We start from the raw sequence: 16,971 nt of genomic DNA on the forward strand, positions 1-16,971 counted from the left end.
GGACTAAATGTCTATATAAATTTTCTGTCATTTTATGAAATACCACCTTATAAACATGTCCACTGTGCACACCTTTAATAGCCATCCCTGTTGTTGTAACTACCTTCAAGATCTTCTGTTGTCTTAGGGTAGTAATTGAGGCATTGTAGGTTTTGTACAGCAGCAGGCTCACAGGATATTTGTTTTATGAAGCTGGATTAATCTCTGATGTATATGAAGTCCAGCCTTTTCCATGTTCATGGTGAGATCAGTAGACTATACAAAAATAGCTCAGTAAGTTTACAGCCAGTAGAAAGTAAGATTATTATAGAATTTTTAAACTCTAATGTCTGTGCTGAGGGATCTGGATTTCATGCTGCTCTGTATTGATCCAGGCCCAAAGATCAAGGAATGGAATGAGTCTGGCTCTTTTTATTGAATTTTTGGCAGTAGGGTTATGACAAGCAGGAAGGAAAGAAAGAATGGTGTGATTGTAAAATGTAAGATACTTTTCACTTACATCTTCCAAGATTTCATTAGAGTATGGTAGCAAGCTTTATGACTGAAGAGAAGAAAAACTTTAATCATTATTTTATAACCCAAATCTCATAATTTTACAGCAAATTAAAAATGTGACTTTTGATGAGCATCCATTTCTATGATTTGAAGTTGAAATTTGCAGAAATTCTTCTAAAGTTCCGTTCCTCTCTTTCTCCCTTTTCCTCTTCCCTCACTCCCTTTCTTTCAACAGCAAACCCTTGTCCTGTGCCTTTCATAATCCCAGAGAATGCCCTTCTCTCCGAGGTGGATTTTTACGTTGGGCAGAATGTGTCCATCAGGTGCAGGGAAGGCTATCAGTTGAAAGGGCAGGCTGTGATCACTTGTAATGCTGATGAGACTTGGACTCCTACAACAGCTAAGTGTGAAAGTAAGTAAGGTACAGTACAATACAGTAAGTACAGATCCCTGCAGTTCCATAGGGCTGTTGACAGTGTCTGTATCAAACAGCACAAACGTGTTAGCATAGCACTCTGTATAGCTGCAGTTATTCAGAATGGAGGGATCTTTTATCTGCATATGGAGAGCTAGTTTGCTTCTAGAGACCTTGGCACATAGGAACAACCGAAGAAGCTCTACGAAAGAGCTTGTTTTTCCTTCTAACAGCTATTTCAGAGTATGTTTATGAGTTGATGGCCACTCGTACTATTGTCTGTTCGGCTCTAGCTGTTGTTTTCTTCTCAATTTACTTTTTGCAAGCACGGCAGCCAGATTTGCTTGTTGAATTCCCTGAGAATGCCTGTGAGATTATGGTGAAGAAAGGGCTATAGGGAAAAACAGACTTTTATTGACACTGTTGGAAAATCCTTTTTTTCAGAAGATGACTGGAAGATTTTTGGTTTCTTGCAAACAGTATTGGCTCGTGCAGTACCATCACCCTGCAGACTCAACCTCACGTATATCATGAGACCATCTCATAGTTTCTGCTGTATATGGTTGATTGCTGTGTTGCTTAAAACTGCTGTTGCTAGTCATCTCCTTGTGCACTTCTGTTCATGTGTCACAGGTTTGCCCTGAGTGTGCACACTATGAAGCACCACTTATTGCATTTTTACCAGAGGTGTCTCAACATCTCCTAAGTCCTATGGATGAAGCACTGGAAACCATATCATGCAGGCATTGTAGTTCACCAGACTCTGTGTGATTTCTTTTATTTAGAGATATCTTGCGGGCCCCCAGCTCACATAGAGAATGCTTTCATCCGTGGTAGCTTCTATCAGTATGGAGATATGATCACCTACTCATGTTACAGTGGTTACATGCTGGAGGGACCCCTGCGGAGCATTTGCTTAGAAAACGGAACATGGACAACATCACCTACCTGCAAAGGTAAGTCTTTTTTTATGGCAGAAGTATGTTTTTTATTTAAATGTTATTAACTAGCCGTGAGTATGAAGGAGTCATTGTAGTTGCAGTAGAAATAAAAGCCAAATTTTTGCTCATTTCAGTGCAGCTGTGATTTCACCCAGAGCATTTTAAGTGCAGAGCATTGCTTTATTTCCACATGAAAGAGAGGACTTCCCCAATTTTCCTCTATAGTCCTGAGTATTCCTACGTGTTGTAACCATCACCTTTGATCCTTTCCCTCACATCTTTTGTGAGAAAGTGGCAGAACCCGTCATGTTGCTGACATGCTGAACTGCTTCAAATAAGCACTGCTTGTTGTTTTTTCACAACCAAAGACAAAGTATTGCAGAAAACGATAGTAAGAGATGCTTAGCCTTTCACTGTGTTTAGAGCTTGGCAGTTCCTGAAAATTCTTTTACAGTAAAGTACTTAAGGATGAGTTGATACAGCTCATTAAGTAGTGCACACCAGGTGCAGAAAATCTGTGATTTTAACAAAATACTAAAGATAGTCTTAACTTTCTACCTTTGACATGCCAGAATGAAGATGACATTTTTGATATATCGAGTGAAAAAAACAGTAACAGAAGATTCATAGAAATGACCAATTTTGAAGAGAAAAATGGAGGAAACCAACAAAAAAAGATGACAAACTAAACAGTATATTCAAATGCTTTCTCGAAAACAAGAGTAAGGCACAGCAAAAGAGTTCCAAGGTCATAGAGCTTTCATTTGAGAAACATTGCCTTGTGCCATTTCCCCTCTCACTCCTGCTACCAGATCAATCTATAGCTGTGTAACTTCACTGCATTCTGAAGTTTTATCTCAAATGTTGTAATAGCCACCATAAACTGAGTCCCGTATTTCTCTTCAGAAATGTATTAAAAGCAAAAACCTTAGGGCACATCATTGGCTTATAAACTGTGACATTCCCAGAGTTTGAGAATTCCTGCAGAAGAGGAGAGGTGCCAGAACAGTGACCTGGGAACATTGGAGCCATAATCAAAGTTGTCAGATCTGCCTCTGCTCTTGCAAGTGTCTTAGCAACCAACGTCTAAAATAGAAGTAGCAATACACCCTCCCTCCATTGCAACCACTCTGTTTAGATGAGAAACCCCTTGGAGCTGGAGGTTTCTATACAGACTAATCAGGGTCCCTTTGTCAGTGTTTTTGGTTTGAATTCTGCCATCGAAACATTAAGTAGACCTGGCTAATCTGAATTACCTTACTACTTGAAAGCAGACATTCTTATAAAATTCCGGATCCAGTAGTGCCTAAAAGTCACAGGTCAGCAGATTGTTTTAAGGAGACGCAGAGGCTGAGAAGTGGAGTTTTGACTTGTGAACATTTCAGGGACAGTGAAGCTGCCTCTGAAAACCATGTTTTTCCTGGTTGTATGATAATGGCTTGGCACTGCCCTGAAAAATCAGCTGTTAAGCAGGCCAGAGGAGGACATCCATACACACAAGCAGCTAAGTTATTTCAGATGTTCATAGGCATCCAAAATTTCTTTTGGAAATGTACACTCATGAACTACAGAGCTGTTTCTGAAAAGCTTACCAAGTAGCTTACTATTTCTTTCTGAGCTATGGTGGCTGTAGAATTCAAGGGATCTCAGCACAAAATCCATTCTTCGTAAGCTAGATATTTAGCAAAACTTTGTGATGCTGTCTCCATGTTGTAACACTGCATTCTTCAACTGCCTCTTTGGTATCATCAGTTTTATTTCTTATTCTTACTGTGACAGAACAGTACCTTAGAACACTTGTGCACAGGATTGTAGTCATCTGCTGAAAGAATTTCTTGACACTGGTGGCTAAAAAGCTGGAAGGGATGATATGCAAAGAACTGTCAAACATGTTTCCTTTTTCCAACATTCTGTTTCCAAGACTACTGAATCCTTGAGATTGTTTGGAGGATTAAGTGTTGGGGTTAATTATTCTGAAATGCAAAATGATTAAGTGGACAGATGGTCAGAGAGTAGTGTAACAAAGTGGAAAAACCTGTCTTTGGTATGCTAGGAGTGAGAACAATTTTCCCCCTTCCTTTCACCCAAAAACTGAACTAGAAAGGACCAAAGATTCTTCTGGGAGGACTGACATGTTTTTGTGACACATGTCAAAATAATCTTTCAGAACTGCTTTATAATTCATTTGAGGGATTTACCTAACAAAAGGGCTACAGGACCCAAGCCTTTGTGGTCTACATCAGGAGCAACATGAAAGCACTCTTTGCACTGACTCATGCTGCACTTATTGTTTTTGGCTCTATGAGTTGATTACTAATGTGTCCTGAGCCTGCTAGAAACATTCTGACCCGGTTGAACGGGTTAGTTAATGTAAACATTGTAATTAAAAATCAGATTTCATTGGCTTCTATAGGAGAGCTGCAACCACAGCTGCACTTGCCTGAGTCACTGCTGGCTAAAGATTGTGGGCCAGATTCTGATCTGAGTTTCAGGGGTTAGAGGTATTAGGCTGGATCTGCCAAATGTAAATACCTGTGGGACTCTGCAGGCTGCACAGATTCACACAGCTTGTCTAACTCCTATCTCTCCTCTCTGAAATGCTCTGAAATCTGTCATGTATTTGGTCTCTGCCAGCTTCACACTGAATGGGAGAGGTGTCTGCTGTGGAGGTGTTAACCAAAAAATTGATGCCCAGCTAGTGAACAAGCTTTCTGAGGGACAGCAGAGGCATTGGGAAATTGATCACTTCTACTACAGGGAGGTTTTTGGCAGAGTTCAGAACAAACACCAGGAATGTTTTCTTACCTTTGCTTTCCCCTATTTGTATTGGAGAATTGTTACCATTTCTGTGGAGGTAAATATAAAGTATGGGTTTATAAGGGGTCTCAAAAACAAAGACTGGTACTGTGGGTGTGAGATCTGATACCAGTAACTGATGTCTCAGTTAATAATTCCTATTCTTTCTCCAGCAGATCAGGACTGAATTGTCCTGCTTGCTTTCACTGTAGCTAAAAAGTGAATGAGATCCCAGCTTAGTTCACCGCCCCAAGCCTTTCTCTACTATTGTCTGCTGAATGAAAAATAATCCTCACAGCTACAAACATAGAGTCTCTCCCTATGTAAACTGATGTATAACAAGTGCACACCTAGGGATGGTACAGTCTTAGTTATTCAGTATTTCACAACCAGGGCAGAAGGCCAGGAAAAGCATACCTCTGACTGAGATCCCAAACTGCTGAGCGGGATGGAGCTGCTGTCCAAAGCAACTTCAGTAACTAATGAAATATCCACATCTTCTCCATCAACAGAGTGAGAGAGAATAAACTACAGAAAACATTTTTCTTGGGCTTTGAATTTGACTTGGCTTATAATTTATATACAAGCCTTTTATTTACCATCCTGTTATACAGTAAAGGAATATCTTTTTGATGGAGTGGATCACAGACAATTTCAAGACTTTAAATGTATTTTTATTCAACTTACATAACTTTTCATTGCACAATAGAAATGTATGAGGCACACTATTCACTTTAGGCAACACCAGAGATAAGCCATCTATGTATTCGTAGATATCTTTACAATAAAAATTGTTCAGAATACCTTTTTAAAATATTGCAAAGTCTGTGAACTCTTCCCAGTTGCATTATCAGCTGACGTTTAATGGGAAGGCTCTGACGTTATATAAAAAGGCAAAAGCTTTGGCCTCATTTCAATGGCTTGCAAGCTGTAACTTGTAGCATGGCATAGCTTGGTTGCATGAGTGACTCAAGTCCAGCTCAATCAGTGAAAGATCTGCATTCTTTTCAATGTGGAACTTGGGTCTGAACTAGTGTGCTAAGCCACTGTATTTAATACTAACACTGAACAAGATATGAAATACTTTCAAAGCCTAAACGCTTATTTTACTCACCTAGAAAATAATTAAAGATAGGATGCAATTAACAGTTCAGACTGAGTTTCCTGAGGTTACTCTGCATTCACGACTACCACTAATCAGAAGTTTGTCTGATTACTTATTTGTCCTGCAGTAGCATCTGGAAGCCACATGTTGTTTTTTTTATCATATATGCATAGCATGTACACAAACACGAGAAGGTTTTACTTGTTTCAATGATCTTTAAGCCTAAAATGTTTATACTTTGCTTGCCACTCCGTTTTATAAAATAGTCCTGGTTTCCTTGGCTGTATTAGCCAAGATAAAGTACAGTGTCATTCAAATAAGTGCATAGTCCGTTGAGTTCAGGCAACATGCTGGAGTAGCATGGTAGAAAGCACTTCAGGTTCCTTGCTTTTATGAGCAAGTGTTTATTAAGAGGTATGTGAACCATGGAGCGCCAGTCAACATGAAAGCTGGGGGAAGTTTATAATCATACCTTGAGTTTCATAGGTAAACACTTCACTGTGCCCATGCTACGCCCTTGTAGAGCTCTGCTCACTGCTGTGGATGGCAGTGCAATAAAAATTCCTTCTCCTACCACACTATCCTATCGTACTATCAGCAAACCCTGTGTAAGGCCAGACAACATAACTTTGTTTCAACTCAAGGTTAGCAGAAAGCTTGATTTTATTGAGAAGAAAAAAGTGGGTAATAGATTTTGTGTGTTCCTTTTAGGGGAAAAAGAAAAGAGAGAGAGAATAAGCAGGTAAAGCATAACATCAGCCTTTAAACATTGTCCAGGTAATTTACCAGACTGTCCTAAAAATTTAACATTTTTCTTTCTCGCTGTTGCTCGAGGACGTTTTTGTTTGTCTTAGCAGTTTACAGTAAGTACACGTGAAAGCATTATGTTTTCTCTCCTCGGTGCTCTCAATCACTGTACCTAGTAACTTGCACACAGCTAGAAAACAATGTAGACATTGAAGTCAAAACCAAGTTAAGCTTGTGAGTTTTGTTATGTTTTATGTTCCAGTTAACCTTCTTGTGTTGGTCATGAAATTGTTCTGTTTCCAGCTGTCTGTCGGTTCCCATGTCAGAATGGTGGAGTCTGTGAGCGACCAAATGCCTGCTCCTGTCCAGATGGCTGGATGGGTCGTCTCTGTGAAGAGCGTATGTATATCATCCTTCATGTGTTATTTATCAAGATGTTGTAGGTAGGACAAGGGAATTTTCTGCAGTGAATTCAGTGCGAAAATTAAACGTGTAAGAGCCAAAAAATGTAAAAATCACAGCTTTATTCTTCTTGACAGATTAGAATAGAAACAACAAAGCAATTGCTTGTTTGTAGACAAAGGGCTGTCCTTTGATACCCCCAAACAAAATACTTTTTTAATTGATGCAGTGGTGTCTTTTCCTGGCCTGGATCCCTGTATAATTGGAGAACTGGATCTGTTCTGATTGTGAGCAACGAAATACAACTTTTGAGCCCGTCGGAAATTTTCTGGGTGATGCTGGAGGTGCTGGGTTTTGCCATACTTCCCATTTCCTCGGCAGTGGTCTTAACATGAGGAATTGGTGAGGTCTGAACCCTTCATGCTGGCAGTACCACCATAGTGTATACTCAGCTCTCTGTGTTTAATATTTTCAGCTGGAGGGGATCAAGCCCTGTGCCTGGCAGAATTTTGTTTGGTACGCCACGATTGATTTCCTTAGCATAACATTAGTAACAATACTTAATGTGTTGTTCATGACCAAAAGACAATTTTTATGCCCCTAGACATTTCAATCTGTCATCCCAGTTCTGACCTTGTTTTCCTGTATAAGGAAAATGAGCAGACAGCTGACGAGCTAGATTACAGTTCATGCAGACACAGGCATTGGCCTTTTTTTTTTTTTTTTTTCACTTTACTTTGACATAGGCAGTGAGAAGCAAGGTAAAAGCTCCCCACAGTTAATGCCACCTTGATTCTGCAGTGTTGCTTGTCCGTCAAGGCACCTCCAGGAGTAGAAGAGATAGGTTTAGTCTTCGGTTCTGAGAGCCTCTTCTTTTGAGTGATAGCATTGAGCACTGATTTGTCAGGGCAAGGGCCACAGGTGAGGCTGCAGAGCTTTGAAAGAATTCAGTCATACATACAGAGGTATATTCCACAGATAACAGGATGGGTACGTCATCCTTAGAAAAGCCTGACCACCTCAAAAAATGTGCAGAGTACCACTGCTTTGGTAATACAGATAAATCTTGGTGATATGGATTAATCCTGTGAACTCCTAGAATTTCACTGTTCCTTTCTTATCCACACTGACTGCACCTGCTCAACTTGATCTCTATAGGGGATGATCCCGACCTCCCAAACTAAAACTCTCCTAGAAGTGCCTCTCATGGGTCCAAATTTGAGACCTACCTCAAAAAAAAAAAGGTTTTTGCACAATCACTCCATTCACAGAACAGAATCACAGAATCACAGAATCACCCGGGTTGGAAGGGACCTCAAGGATCATGTAGTTCCAACCCCCCTGCCTAGCAGGGCCACCAAACATACACATTTAGATCAGGTTGTCCAGGACCCCATCCAACCTGGCCTTAAACACGTCCAAGGACGGGGCATCCACAACCTCCCTGGGCAGAGTTAGAGCAGAGCAAATGGTAGTTTTAGGAAGGTTCTTAGATCGCCAGCAGCCGGCACACTGGACCACTTTGCAGATCTGCTCACAGGAGCAGCTTAGGTTGATTGATCATAGGCCATCAACTACTTGGTATCATGCAGCAGTTCTCTGGTTTCTCTTTTCCCCAGAGCTTTCAGCCACAATCAGTGTGTTGCACCCAAAACGCCTTGCATTGTTGGAGCTGTCTGTCACTGGGAGGCCTGCGATGTTGTGCGTCTCATTGCGTTTTCACTGGTCCAGACCAGTCCTTTCCTATGAGCAGTGCATAGTTTTCTTGTTTTGGATCCTACACAGTGGGACCCAAGGAATCCAGAAATAATCCAGTTGCTTATGACTAAAGCATGAATTGATTTTGATAGCTGCCCTTCCAGAAGTGAGCATTGTCTAGGGATATTACAGGTGAGAAGCAAGCAAACAGCCTTTGCTCCTTTGCAGTGAGTACAGAGACCACAAGTGTCTGAAGTACTCCAGAAATCACTTCATTAATGGGTTGTCATCATTCCTTCTCTTTTCTGGCCACCAAGCCAGTGGTATTTGCCGCACATGCCTTCTGGGTAGATCATTCTCAACTCCATTTATACTGCATGCAAACACTTTGAGGAACAGTACAGTCTCTAGTTAAATGTAAGGGATTTTTTTGTACACCTTCCTCTTCGTTTGCAGAGGTGATTATTATTTGTACTGGTTCTCTTCCCTTCTTCTTAGCAATATGCATTTTGCCGTGTCTCAACGGAGGTCGCTGTGTGGCTCCTTACCAGTGTGACTGCCCCCCTGGATGGACTGGATCACGGTGCCATACGGGTAAAACTCCTTTTACGTGCATTCTTTTTCTTTTGGGACCCCGCTAGCAGTACCTAGCACAATTCACTAAGGACGATGTAGCAACTACCACACTTTTCCGAGGAAAACCCAGCCCTACAATAAAATTCCCAGAGCATTTGTTGTCCCCAGATGCAAATTTTTTTCAGAGTAGTTCCTGAGCATCTTAATAATCCTCAGAGAAACGTTGTCCCAGAAAAAACAAACAGCCTTCAGAAGAGGGCTGTCTGCAAAAGCCACTAGGGGGGGAGAGAATTTCCAAGGAGAATAAAGCTGGGCTGTCCACTCCAGAAGTAGTTACAGTTTCACTTTCAGCTTCAACATATTCCGTTCAGTGTCAAACTCAGAAGCAAGCTGCAGGTTCCTGTGAGGTTTTTCACCACCTCGCTGCCTGCAGTGGGGGATTCCCCCTTGGTGTCTTGGTGCCTCATAGCAAAGGTAGAGATGACAGAGGAAAGCAAGGATGTGTTTAAGGATGTTTAAATTTAATGGGTGTATGGATGGCTTATGTATCATCTTATGTTCTCTGAACAGACACAATATGCATGATAGATCTGTTCCTTGTACCTGAGTTTCAGCAGCATGCAGCACATCAAGGTAGCCAGGAGAATGATTCTGAGGTGCCAGACCTGTATCCTGTGTTAGATGAAGCTGGTTTACAATGAGGAGTAATACTTAAACCCAGGTTTGGGGTACTTGGTTTCGATACAAGGCTGAACAAGGCAGCTTTTCAAAGCCTTGTCACAGTGCAAATAACCAATAAAACTTGAAGTGATTGGGTGACCACTAAAAAGTCTTTCAATCATTACTGAATCTCAATCATTAATAAATGTTAGCTTCTTTTTAAGAAAAAAAAAAATCTTAGATTTTGTTTACTGCACTTTTGTTGTTCAGTTGCAACTTAATTGAGTGTTAATAGGGCTTAACATGAAAGCATGTGTTTGCCTTCCTGCAGGTCTTTTGTGTGGCTGATTGGGTAAACTGCAGGAGAAATTTGTGCTATTCATGAGTATTCATTTTACATTGCTCAACAAGTCAAAAATCCAGAGTGACCTTTTTAACTCTCAACTACTGTTTTTTGAAGCAACACTTGCCTAGCATATAGTGCAGAATTTCACAAACTGTGCACCTGCAACAGCATAGGTAGTTGAGAACAGATGGCTTACTTATTGATGGGCCAGCAATTCAAATCAGTTCAGGCTGAGTTGCTTTTCAAGTAGTTCAAGTAAAAAATCTAGTGGTCAACTGCATCTGTGCCAAAACCCATTCAAAAAAATACATAAGTACTGTCTGTAAAGTTACTCAGTCAGTTGAGGTTTTACTTCCTGGTCACAATATTCTGTTTTGTCAGCTGACAAAACAAAACAGAACAAAGTGAAATGGGAAATACTTGGATTAACTGCTAGTCACAGGAATAATTATGCACATAAAGTGAGAGGTAAGGACATTTCATTCATATTTTTCATTCCAGAATCAGAAGTAATTTTCAACATAACAAACCCGGTACACTTAATTGCACGAGGGCAGTCCATCTCTATATCCTCCTGCAATTGTTTGTGTTTTGGCCAAGAGGAATCAGAGTAGAATATTTCCATTGCCTTTACACATTCCTGTGACTGCACATTTCCATTTCCAGTAATCAGTGCTTCCAGCAATTAATACTTTTTGCAAAAATATTACTCAAAAATTGTCTTTCCTGGTGTCTGTCCCCTTAATATAGCACCCTCTGCTAAAAATATGTCATGTTTTTTAGCATCCTGTTATTATAAATGTCTGTGCTTGAAGTGAGTCAATGAACTTGAAGTTAGCTTATCAAGTGAGTCTGATTCTGTTCTGTAAATTCTGTGTTGCTTTATCTCCTAATTCACACAAAAGCAGGTGCAACTGTTTCTCAGCCAACCCTTACTGGCTGAGGCTGGCAGTAGTTCTCTAGTTCAAATGCACCAAAACATTGAGCCACACCTTTAGGGATACCAGGTCCTTTCAGGAACTTGCTGTCATTCCCTGCTTCCTTTCCTTGTGCCCACATTAGTTCTGTTGTGTTAAGTCTTGCCTGCTGTTGATGTGTAAATGGCTTCTTGACTTATAACTCTCTTTTCTGCCTCTTTCTGGACTTTTTACCAGTTTTTTGTCTTCTTTCTGCTTGTTCTGGCTGCTGTTCAGCCATCACATTCCTTTCAAATAAACATCCACATTTTCTTCCCAGAAATGAAGCCTATTCTTCATTGATATTATAATTCTTCTTGTCTAATTTCTCCCTCTGCTTCTGCTTGTATTCTTTTACTGCCTCAATTCAAGGCAAAAAAAGAACATAATTTTTAAGGCAATGTAAAATAATACACTGACTCTTCTATGCAGCTCATACACTACAGCAAACAGTAGAGAGGTTGGAATCACATTTAGCAGAGATGAGTTCTAAGATTGCCCTTTCCAGAGCAAACCTTCTTTTACAAGAAACTCAAAGCTGTAGTACATTCAATGCTGTAGTTTCAAGAGCAGTCCATTTGTAATGGATTAACAGGCTGGACTTTCAGCATGCTGTTCCTTAACAGCTCGGAATGGGTTTACTCATTAACACAGTATGTGTGTGCGTTTGTACACAGCTGTTTGCCAGTCACCCTGCTTAAATGGTGGGAAGTGCATACGACCAAATCGATGTTATTGTCCTTCATCGTGGACTGGACATGATTGTTCAAGGTAAGTGATGCTGAGTGCTGTCCAATGACTAACCTGAGTGGCTTGCTGCTGAACAGCATCCCTGAAGAACTGTGATTAATTCTGCAGAAGAGCATCTCTAGATCCTGTAAATCAGTAGTCACCAGGCAACTCATAACTTATGGACAATCTAGAAAGACCTTAGAGAGTACTCTGTCAGATGGGTACCAAATGTATAGAAATCCCAGGAAGTGGTACATCTAGGCATGAACAGATAGGCAAACCTGCAAGGTTTTGCCTTAGTGCTAATGCTGTAGGTGGAGGTGTTTGCTGTGGTACAGTATAGAACATTTTCTGTATTTTGAACAGTGTATACTTCAGCTGGGTTCAGGTTCGAGACGCAGGTAATGCAATAGAAGCTGTAAATAATAGGGTTTTTTTACAACTAGTGTTGGGTAATATTAGAGTGAAATATGGTGCCTCTTAGTCAGGTCACACTTCAGATTGCCTGACAGTGTCATCACCATGCAAGGCAGCATTTAGAAGTCTTAAAGTTTGTTTTTTAAAGCTAAGTTGGGAAGTTCTGGTTATGTGGAAGTCTGAGCAGGAGCCAGTTTGTGGAAAGCTGCCTTGTTTCATGCTGCTGCTGAGAACCATTTACAGCCCTGAACATGGAAAGCAGGCAGAATTGTGATAATGTTGTGGTCAGAAATCAGATGCAATAGTGAAACAGGCAGCATGAGTTATCCTGCTCCCCATATGGAATATTAATGAGGGCTCTGAAACACATACCAGCAAAAACACTTGTACCTCAGCTCCTCAGGAACCATGACAGCCTCTGAAGATATCTGGCTGCTACTTACAGTCTTATTCTGAATGCATTGGTCATCCTCCTGGAAAGCTAAACAAATACCAGCTGAATACCAGATTTTCCTTCTTTTCTCTGAAATATGGGCAAATCCAATGCCACTGTTTTACTTTTTTATTCTTTTTTTTCTGGATGGATATAGATGGAGATTTCTGTCTGTCTCTCTGATATATACATCTTAAAGCTCCAGAGAAGATGCCTTTTGCAAAACCAGGTTGTCTAAAATGAATAGTTTTCATTTGTAATTATGTTTACCTAAGTGAAACAGCCTATATGTCTCTATATAAAAATAGTGGCATTAATCTGAAAGTTAAAGTCTGGTAATATTGTAATTTAGGATATGAAGCAGAAAAGTCCAAGTCCACTGGATTTATCAGCCAAAAAAATCTGGAATTTATCTCTGAGGCAAAGCAGATTTTCAGGCTTTTAGCAAACTGGACTTTTATTGGTTTTGTGGGTTTTTTTTAACTTATCCACAGCTTTGTGCAGCTGACTGTGAGATAAGGTGGACCATTGGTCCTGTGGGCTAGTGGTCCAGCAACACATCCCATCAAGGGCTGTTTGAGGGGAATCTTCCTACACAGAGCTGAGGGGAGATGACAGAAACAGGCAGTGAGATCTCTTTGTATTTTGTTAAATATTGGCCTCACCCTGGTGGCTCTTTACAGTGCATAATACAGTGCTGAGGATTCAAAAACAATACAGGCAAGACAGGAGTGAGTGTCATGATAGCAAAGATTTGCTATTGCAGGTTAGGTAGGCATGATTTATAAGGGGAAGTTGGAAGGGCTAAAAGCTTTTATCAGCATCCAGGTCTAGATTAGCTCCAAAGTCTGCGATGAGTCACATTTTGCATTAGACATCAGCTTGCTTGCTCTTTTCCTCTCTCAGTGTGCTGTCATGAGCTTGGTGCTCTAACCCCAGTACAATCTCGGTCATCTTCTCCATGTTCCTCACTGTTGATCTTGCTCTGAGTTTTCACCGCTGCACTGATTTTATTCTGTTTCTTATATGTGGTGGTGTTGTTTGTGTTTTATTGACACAGAAAACGGAAGGCTGGATTTTACCACTTTTAACAGCAGAGCGACAGTTTTACAGTCAGAAGCCTTTCTTCAGCCTACACACCAGGGCTTGGAATCTAATGCATTGTAAATCACATCCATTACTTCCCTTTCCCCCAGCTCCTTTGTTTTGTATTTTATTTTGTGATATATTTTTTCTATACCTTTCAATTTTTAAAGAAAACCTCTGTATTTTCCATTTACAAAAGTATTATCAAATATATGCTGCTATACACACACGATACACATACAAAGGTGAAGATCCCTACTGTTTACTGAGAAAGTGGCTGTGTACGGTGAAGTCCCTCCCAGTTCTTAGACCCAGTAAGGTAATTAAAACATGCTATACTGCCAACCATGATTAAACAGAATGTTGCAATTCTGCTTATCATCTGCCAAAGCATATTGAAATCCAGCAATTTAATAGTAAAGAATAATTACGTAAAGCTAATTGAGCCACCGAACTTTGCATTGGGTTTGTATCTGAACTCATGATGGTATAAATTAGAACTGCACATGATAAAGAGCAAATTGTAGTTAGAGTTCCTGGTGGACGTAAGCAGATTCTGTAATGTTCATTATGTGACACTAACATCATGGGAAAGTGACTTAAATGGAAGGCAGTGGCAAGAAGTTTGGCCATCAATAAAATACTCAAAAGCGTGAAAGAGCTGAGAAAATGTCTAGGCAATAACAGCCTCTGAGGATTTTTGGCATGCAGGCATTTCAGGTGTCACGCTCAGTCTGGATAATCCAGAATGCAGCAGCGGACAGCACAGACCACTGAAAGCTTCCCCCTGGTAATGGAGCTCACCACTACTTGCCTGCAACCAGTAGCCCTTTCCTGTGTGATGATGAAATACACATTCAACATCCGCCTGCCAGGCAAATGTTTTGATACATGGGGTCTGGGTCCCAGTGTTTGGCCCTGCAGTAGGGAGAGAAGGCACTGGCTGTGTGTGTGTACAGGTCAAGCTTTGCTGTTTGCTTACAGAAGAGTGATATTTATACAGAACCCTCAGAGAACTGGAAAAGGCCTCTCTTGTGTACACGCACAGGCAGAAATACCTAGATGAGTAAGAAATACTGAGAGCACACATTCTGTCAGATTTCTCTTTTGCACACTGTTGATCCCACCGCATCCAAGAATCACAGCTTGAGTGCTGTCATTCAGTCGTGCTCTAATGAACTGAGATGCCAAGATTTACCGATGGGTAAGTGGAAGGTGGAATTACAAGGTGGAAATCCCACGCATGTGTTGAGGTCAAATGTTTGATAATTATCATCAGATAGTAATGAAGTCTAATCTGTGAAAGAAGATATTAGAGTGAGAACCATTGATCAGGAGCTCCATTTTTCCCAGTAGCAGCAGAAAAGCATGACTGTCAGCCCACACTAGGAAAGAAGAAAGACTAAGTTCTACACTCTGCAGTATTACTGCATAGTTACCCTCTGGGTTATGAGTGTGCACACGCTGCCCCCACCTCCCCCCTTCCCTCTTTATAAATATATCTTTTTGAATGCATGATAGAACACAACAAGGAGCTAATGGAGAGACTAGGGCGCTAGTGAAGACTGACACATAGCTAATGGCTGTTAACCCAAGACCAGAAATGGGGAAGAAACAAGTGAAGCTGTGAACCAGGAAGAGCTGGAAGAAAAACAAATAAGTGAAGAATATTTGTCAAGGGACAAGCTGAATTTGAATGCAGATTCCTTCCCAATGGGAGCTGCAACCAACTGAAGAGTTGTTCTTTCAACTCCCTTAAATATATTTTTCTGATGGATTCTGCTGACATGTACCAACAGCCATCAGTGTTTACAGCTTTGGTTCAAGTTATTGTTCAGTAAATAATACCACATTTCAACCCACGCCATGTGGAGGTACTTTGTTCCCTGAGCCCTGCTGCTGTGCACAGTGGCTGCACGGATGCTGTAGTGAGCAGCTCAGGATATCTGAAGGGAAAGAGCGCATCGGAGAAAGAAGTAGATTTTTATTTATATGTCATTCTCGTGTTTTAAAAAGTAGTCCCATTTTCAGTGTGCTTCTCTGGTACATGCCCTCACCGCCCTGGCAATCTCCAGAGCAGAGCAGCAGTGTTTTGGAAGGTGCGCGGGGTTGGCAGGACTCTGTTGAGCCTTGGAGGTGAGGGCTGGCTTTTAGCACTGCAGCTTCACACTAGTGACTAGTACATGGAGTTTGGGGATATACTCAGTCAATACGTTTCATAAGCTGATGTGGTAGGAAGAGTAGCTGAAACTATAGGCTGTTATATTAGTGCTGTGTATGATGCTTTGATACTTGGCTGGAATATTTTCCCTTTTCCCTTCCCCATTCTGTGCAGTATTGTCATTTATGTCACTGCTTGTTGTGTGTTTTAAAGGACTTCTGTGTGATGCACTTTACACTGTAAATAAAGTTGCACCCTGTTTAGTACATATATAGAGGCAACATTGCTTTTTTATTTTTTTATTTTTTTTTCTAATCACTGAAGTGCCTACCTACCCCTTGGGGTCTGCTGGTGGAGCATGCATGTTAGGGAGATGGGGCTCCACTCAGGGGAAGAGATGAAATAATTGGCAGTAATCTCAGAAGAATGTGCTGCTGCGTTATTCCACATCCTCAGATAAAAATGCTGTAAGCACTTCATTTTTCAGATTCCTTCTGCCGTTAGAATGCATTTTGAAACCTGTAATGGCCAAATTTATCCTTGGCTTGAACAGATGCATTGAAACCTACCACATGCACAGCTTTCTAGAGATGGAACTTGTTTTATTCTGCACTAGGACTAGAATTTTTAAAGCTATGGAGCTTTCTGTACTCAGAGGCCGTAGGGGTTAAAAATGTAGCATGACAAAGAAAACTGACTCAAATACCGCCGTTCCAAAAAGGAGCATGTATAACAAAGCAGTCAAAAGATGGAGGGTGTGGGCTTTTTCAGGGAATGGTAGTAAGCCTTTCTGTGTTTCAACATACTGGCTTAAGTGGAGATCTCAGAATGCCAAAGCCATGTTTGAAAGCCTTCCCCTGAGCAGCAGCCCAGAAGATGGCATGAGGTTGCAGAGTGCTGCTAGTAAAGCCCTGACATTTGATGTGTGTCTGATAGAAAAGAGGCAAATTTGCATGCAGCAATATTCATCCATATACTGTTCATAATAGTGACAACAGGCTGTCA

The 16,971-nt window shown here is 40.9% G+C and overlaps 1 protein-coding gene across 1 annotated transcript in view; it reads left to right on the forward strand.

The window, feature by feature from the left end:
- Positions 1-16,236, forward strand: part of SVEP1 (sushi, von Willebrand factor type A, EGF and pentraxin domain containing 1) — a 125,402-nt gene extending 109,166 nt beyond the window's left edge. The window contains exons 45-50 of the mRNA XM_042882867.1: positions 731-907; positions 1,696-1,866; positions 6,803-6,898; positions 9,098-9,193; positions 11,815-11,908; positions 13,780-16,236. Coding sequence (XP_042738801.1) covers positions 731-907; positions 1,696-1,866; positions 6,803-6,898; positions 9,098-9,193; positions 11,815-11,908; positions 13,780-13,810 — 665 coding nt within the window. The 3' untranslated portion in view covers positions 13,811-16,236. The remainder of the gene's footprint in view (positions 1-730; positions 908-1,695; positions 1,867-6,802; positions 6,899-9,097; positions 9,194-11,814; positions 11,909-13,779) is intronic.
- The last annotated feature ends 735 nt before the right edge of the window (positions 16,237-16,971 follow it).

Source organism: Lagopus leucura, unplaced genomic scaffold (assembly GCF_019238085.1).
Source record: "Lagopus leucura isolate 7727_CA_CO unplaced genomic scaffold, USGS_WTPT01 Super-Scaffold_100036, whole genome shotgun sequence".
Classification (NCBI taxonomy): Eukaryota; Metazoa; Chordata; class Aves; order Galliformes; family Phasianidae; genus Lagopus; species Lagopus leucura.